Source organism: Paracoccidioides brasiliensis (genome assembly GCF_000150735.1).
Source record: "Paracoccidioides brasiliensis Pb18 unplaced genomic scaffold supercont2.23, whole genome shotgun sequence".
Lineage (NCBI taxonomy): Eukaryota > Fungi > Ascomycota > Eurotiomycetes > Onygenales > Ajellomycetaceae > Paracoccidioides > Paracoccidioides brasiliensis.
The window spans coordinates 93187-99186 of record NW_011371380.1 but is presented as its reverse complement, the minus strand read 5'-3'; the positions used below and the strand labels follow the sequence as shown (position 1 = coordinate 99186).

General features: G+C 40.7%; 3 protein-coding genes across 3 annotated transcripts; 1 reads left to right on the top strand and 2 right to left on the bottom strand.

Moving 5' to 3' along the window:
• Positions 1-935: 935 nt before the first annotated feature.
• On the bottom strand, positions 936-1787 carry PADG_08603 (uncharacterized protein; the record flags this gene model as incomplete). The annotated part of the gene is made up of 5 exons (XM_010765613.1): positions 936-979; positions 1066-1371; positions 1469-1574; positions 1630-1684; positions 1777-1787. 5 exons carry the CDS (start codon positions 1785-1787, stop codon positions 936-938), a joined length of 522 nt encoding a protein of 173 aa, XP_010763915.1.
• A 413-nt stretch (positions 1788-2200) lies between these two features.
• PADG_08602 (40S ribosomal protein S2) lies at positions 2201-3236 on the top strand (the record flags this gene model as incomplete). The annotated part of the gene is made up of 3 exons (XM_010765612.1): positions 2201-2467; positions 2642-2899; positions 2979-3236. 3 exons carry the CDS (start codon positions 2201-2203, stop codon positions 3234-3236), a joined length of 783 nt encoding a protein of 260 aa, XP_010763914.1.
• Positions 3237-4010: 774 nt separating this feature from the next.
• On the bottom strand, positions 4011-5194 carry PADG_08601 (uncharacterized protein; the record flags this gene model as incomplete). The annotated part of the gene is made up of 5 exons (XM_010765611.1): positions 4011-4092; positions 4146-4280; positions 4353-4840; positions 4942-5008; positions 5070-5194. The coding sequence occupies 5 exons, from the start codon at positions 5192-5194 to the stop codon at positions 4011-4013; spliced, it is 897 nt and encodes a 298-aa protein (XP_010763913.1).
• Between the last annotated feature and the right edge of the window lie 806 nt (positions 5195-6000).

Genomic DNA, 6000 nt, shown 5'->3' with positions numbered 1-6000 from the left:
AAGTAATAGCAAAAACAGATATCTAAAATAATTTTTAATTCTTTAAACTCTATTTAATTTTTTATTTTAAAAAATGAGATTAATCTTAATTTTCTGAAGAAGCTTATTATTGCTTCTATTACTAATTTAGAAATTAATACTTTTTTAATTAATCTTCTAACTTTATACTAATTCTTTTATCATAATGATATTTTTCAATTTAATATATATTAATTTTATTAAATTATTTATTTTATATAAAACTAGATAATATATTTATTATTATTTAATAATTCAATTAATATTTATTTTACAATTGTTAAATTATTTAAATTTTATTAAATTAAATTAGTTTTTCTAAAAGTAGCTTATATAGTAATATAGCTTATTTAGTAATAACTTATATTAATTAATAATTAAAGAAAAAAAGCAAGTGAAAAAAATTTGAATGACTGAACTTTTTTATTAAATCATAGTTAATCTATTCAAATTTAGTCAGATTATATATATTTACGAACTTTTATAATAGAATCAGATTTATTGATATTTTATATTTAATTTATATATATATAAAAAATAAATAACTGATAATTTTTAATTTCATATATATTTTAAATTAATTTTTATTTTAGCTATTTTTAATAGTTATTAGAATGAGTTAAAAAGTAATAATAAAATAATAAAAAAATAAATAAAAAATAAAAAAAATAAAAAAATAGTATATATCTAGATAATAAAATGCAAAATAATTCAAACCGCCAAGTCATAGGGCGAGAATGTCTATTGAGCCACAGGATATTGAAAGCCTGATATGATGATCATTTATTCCCCTTTAATACCTGAAGAGAACAAACTCGTACTTAACCTTCAGCTCCTGATGCAAAGTGTTTAACTATATATATTTGGAGTATATGCAGTACATGCAGAATTACAGCCAGAGAAATTTTAAGGAAAGTTTACTGTTTCCTACTGTTGATGACGCTGAGGATGCAATTCCAGCCTGTGATAGTTTAGTAAGACATATATATTTATATAAATATAGATGGAAAGATAGAAAGATAGAGATATATAAATAGAGATGCATACCAAGACTGACAAGATTGACCACCAGCACGCGATGCTGCAAGGGCACAAAGGTGAAGTTGACAGCCTGAACCCATGGCCAGATCATCAGGTTGGCTTTGTAGGCGGCCCAGTAGCTGTTACGCAGTTTCTCCCTGGGGTCCTTGCCCTCCATGATGGACATGGAGGAGAGGAAGGCAAACATGTGTGTTGGGGTGAAGAGCAATTGGTCACCGGCGATACGGGCAGCGAGGGTGATTTTGGGGCTGCTCAGGATGATGTGCCGATCCATGAATTTGTACCAAGTGCTGGCTCCGGGGCCGAAGATGGCTTTTAAAAATCAGTTAGCATTGATTTCTGTTTAATATTCCCAGTTAAGGGCAACTAATGGAAGAAGGTCCTCCAAAGAAGACATATATATGCATACCACCACCGTACAGGACCATTCGGGCAGTGCGGACATAGTCGTGGTGCTCTGTGTCTGCGCGGTCTACGAGCTGTTGGGCGAGAACATCTCCAGCACCGAAGAGGATCTGCCCTGCCAGTCAGCACTGAATAGGGGTTTTTCGTATGATAAATAAGACATACAGCACTCCCGACGCTCTGTGTAAGCAATGGCCTCCTTGCCAATTGGACTTGATACCTGGGAGATAATCCGTATAGAGAACGGAGCGGTTAGTTGGCTAGCTTAGTTGGGAGTTAGTTAACTATATCAATCAGTTGGAGCAGACTTACCAGTGCAGCATGACGGGTATATTTCTTATATATATCTATTATATATATTCTGTCTATTTACCCTCCCTTGACAGATACAGAAACTCATGCTTGATATCTACAGGATGGAATAGACAATAGATCCATAGATCTAGCTAACTTTTTTCTCTCTCCCTCGATTGTTGGTTGGGTGTTTATTGTCACGCTCACCGCTTTCCCCTTTACATGTGCTATTACCAATTCGGATGCGTTTTAGGGCTTAGGGCTGGGTCTTGCCCGCTCGCTTAGCACCTGCTGACTCAGCGGCACACTTCTCAGTCCTTATCTCTCTAACGCTTCTAACGGTTGATAGCGACGACGACGACAACCAAAATCCCACCCACCACTCGTATCTCCACCCTCACGTTCTACCTCCCTCAATTTCTCGGATCCCAGTCTAACCAGTATGGCTGACACTCCCCGTGGTGGTGCCCGTGGAGGTTTCGGTTCGCGCGGTGACCGTGGTGGTGACCGTGGCCGAGGAAGAGGCCGTCGTGGCCGTCGTGGGCCCAAGAGTGAGGAGAAGGAATGGCAGCCTGTCACAAAACTCGGCCGTCTCGTCAAGGCTGGCAAGATCTCCAACATGGAACAGATCTATCTACACTCCCTGCCCATCAAAGAATATCAGATCGTCGACTTTTTCCTGCCAAACCTAAAAGACGAGGTTATGAAGGTATATATTTCATATCATAACAATGCTACCTGAGTTCAAAGAGGATGAGGGCGGAAGGGAAGGAGATGTATTGGAATACAGCGCTGAGATTGGAATGGACAGGTTCTTATTCGATGCAAATAGGAAAGGAGAAAATACTTTTCATATATAACTGATTCAATTTGGCTGTTATAGATCAAACCCGTCCAGAAGCAGACCCGCGCCGGCCAGCGCACCCGGTTTAAGGCAGTTGTCGTTATCGGAGACTCGGAGGGCCACGTTGGCCTCGGGATCAAGACCTCCAAGGAGGTTGCTACAGCCATCCGCGCCGCCATCATCATCGCTAAGCTCTCCGTCCTTCCCGTCCGCAGAGGCTACTGGGGTTCCAACCTCGGTGAGCCTCACTCGCTGCCAACCAAGGAGAGCGGCAAGTGTGGCTCCGTCACTGTTCGAGTATGTCTACCTCATATATTCAAATTTCCTAGGTATTGAAATATGAAAATGCGGAACTAAATTAACTAAATCAACACAGCTGATCCCCGCTCCTCGAGGTACTGGCCTCGTTGCCTCCCCCGCTGTCAAGCGCCTTCTTCAACTCGCTGGTGTCCACGACATCTACACCTCCTCCTCTGGCTCCACAAAGACCCTTGAAAACACTCTCAAAGCTACCTTCGTCGCCGTCGCAAACACATACAGCTTTCTCACCCCCAACTTGTGGAAGGAGACTAAGCTCATCCGGAGTCCACTGGATGAGTTTGGCGATGTGCTGAGAGAGGGCAAGAAGTATTAAGTCTGCGGCGTTTGTTTTATGATTTGACACTTTATTTGGTTTTGGAAGGGGTTGGAGCCGTTAAGGAGCTGAAATTTCCCATGTTCGCATGAAGAGATGATTGCATTTGATAAATACACTACCAAAAATAGCCTGGTACAATTAATTTCTGCTTCATGTTCTATCTCTTATTCCCCTCCGTATGTTTGCCTCCGAGAGGTTCATGTGAGGCGTGCGGTATGTTTGGATTTTCTAGGCAGGTGGAAATGATATTTAACTACATAACTATTTATTAGTTAATATAGGAAAATTATTAAGAAACGAGGTCTTTGGAGAATCCCAAAATACACGTAGTTACGTTTAATGATTATCGCCACTGCTATTCAATCTCCTTATGTAACACATGGAATGCCTTTTATTATCCACATATAATAATTTATGTATCAGAGCATACCCCAAACCAATCCCAGCATTTGCTCTCCATCAAAATATGCAGCCAACTTCAGGAACAATTTAGTGCCAAATGATAACTATTTAACAGGCATTCCATCTTCCAAAGTGGTCATGAATTTTCGACAAAAAACTAAAAAAGGAAAAGAAAAGAAAAAGGAAAAAAAAGGATTAAATAGAGGAACTAAAAGATGACTACAAATGAAACTGAAGCCACAACTCAAATACGTTTGTCACCATTTTGTTGAAAGTCCCCAGTGAAATCTCCCCGTGGATACCAGCAATGTCATCGACATACTGGAGATTCGCTGGACTCAACTAGATAAACTAGGCCGAGTGAGTTATTTACGCTCCTTCCTCTTCACCGATCCGAATGTTCCCTTCGCCTCCGACACCGTGAGCCCAGAACCCATCCATGTTTAAGGAACTACACACAATGTAAATATCACATCGAATAGATGACGACCATGATGAACTTACTAGGCTGACATGCTATCGTGGGAAATGAGCAGCCAGTATCCGAAAAGCCCTTGCAGCAAAATATCCAAGACAGCATACGCAATGGTCTCCGCGTCAATGCTCATGCGGCGGGCGTTGGAGGACGAGGCCCAGATCCTGGACCAGTTTCAACATTAGCTCTCCTCGTAAACTAATTTTTCTTTTCCCAGCTACAAGATATTTACTTACACGGGGTATACTAGCAATACAACCAACGCAAAGACGGACAAAGAGGAAAACAGTGTCTTTGTCCTGTTGTCCCTTGCAGCCACGGCCCTGCGTCCATTGAACCCGACTTGATACGCAATCGTCAGATATGCCAAACAGGCAATCATATGCCACGCCCATTTCCGGCCACCAGGCCCTCCGTAAGCGCTGATGGTACCCGCCACCACCATGACGAAATGCGCGGTGACAGACACCAAAAGGCTCGCTCCATGCATGCCAGACAAGAGGACCAAAATAACGAGAACTAATGGGAAAGTTAAACCCCAGTTCACGTATCGTACCCAGAATACCTCACGGTATACGTCTTGTAAGGTATCGGGGTCATTCTTGTGAGGTTCATGAAAAATAATATGGTTATATGACTTCCCACCACCTGTGCTCATGGCAAAATAAGTAATGAAAGATATGGTTGCGATCAAGGAGACAAGGACATGGAAAAGACGTTTTTGCTGTGCGAGGGAAGTCAGATACCTGAGACATATATATCCTTTTAAAGACAAGGAATATTTAGTTGGTTGGGGGGTGGGGGGGAAGGGCGCTTGAAACTTACAACAGGCACTCGAGCAGCTAGTAAATAGAAAATAAGAGAGGACAGCAGCATTAAGATCGTAACCACCCTATAAGCACCATTAGAAGATGCATTCTAACTTCCTTCACTGGATCAGATATCAGATATACCATAATGTTCGATGTCCAGCACCGCCCATTTCTTGAAAGATGGGCTCATTCCCAGGAATAACAGTTGGCACAGGGCCGATAGTAGATGTGGGGGGTAAAGTATCAAAGTTATTTGGATCGATCATGATTGCTGCCAAAATGCTGTGATTTACTTTTCACAATAGGACATTGACACCGGAATAAAAGAGCAAGATCACAGAAACAAATGGTAGACAAATGGTAAAAAATTAGATAACTATATAAGACAGGAATCTGAATTTATATACAACTGCTAAGGCAAAATTCATTGCATGGCGACTCGGTGAAACCCGGATTTAAGATCAGACTCGTCATTCAACCATACTTAAATATTAAGCTAAATAGTTTGCTAGTGATATGACGCTTTGGGGCACAGGGCATTTCCTTGGAAGAGGCTTCCGGATCGATATGGCATTTCGTCATCATCGAGCTGCTCTCCACCCTTTGGAACCAACAGAACGACAAGCTTTAAAAGAATGACAAGCAAAACCTTGAAGCAGCTAGCAATAATTAACTAATGACTGAATGAGCTGAGTTGAAGCCAGGAAACCGTCTGTTAGATAGCAACAGTGAGAGGCTCAACCTTACTATTCCAACAGAGGAATATGTCAACTTTCTGTTGATTGTTGTACAGAGCCTCGAACATGCAGTAATCCAATTTTTCAGTCATGAAAAGTGTTATTCAAGTCCAGTTACTAATGTAACCAATTACTCAACTGGCCAGATCACTCAACTGGCCAGATCACTCAACTGGCCAGATCACTCAACTGGCCACCTCTCCATTGTACATTAAACAAATCTTTAAATTCTGCTACCACTATATTAAATTATTCATTAAAAAATTATATACAATTAAATCCTAGCTCTGCAAGCATTCAGAGGCTCTATGTCCAGTATTCCCACACTTACTGCA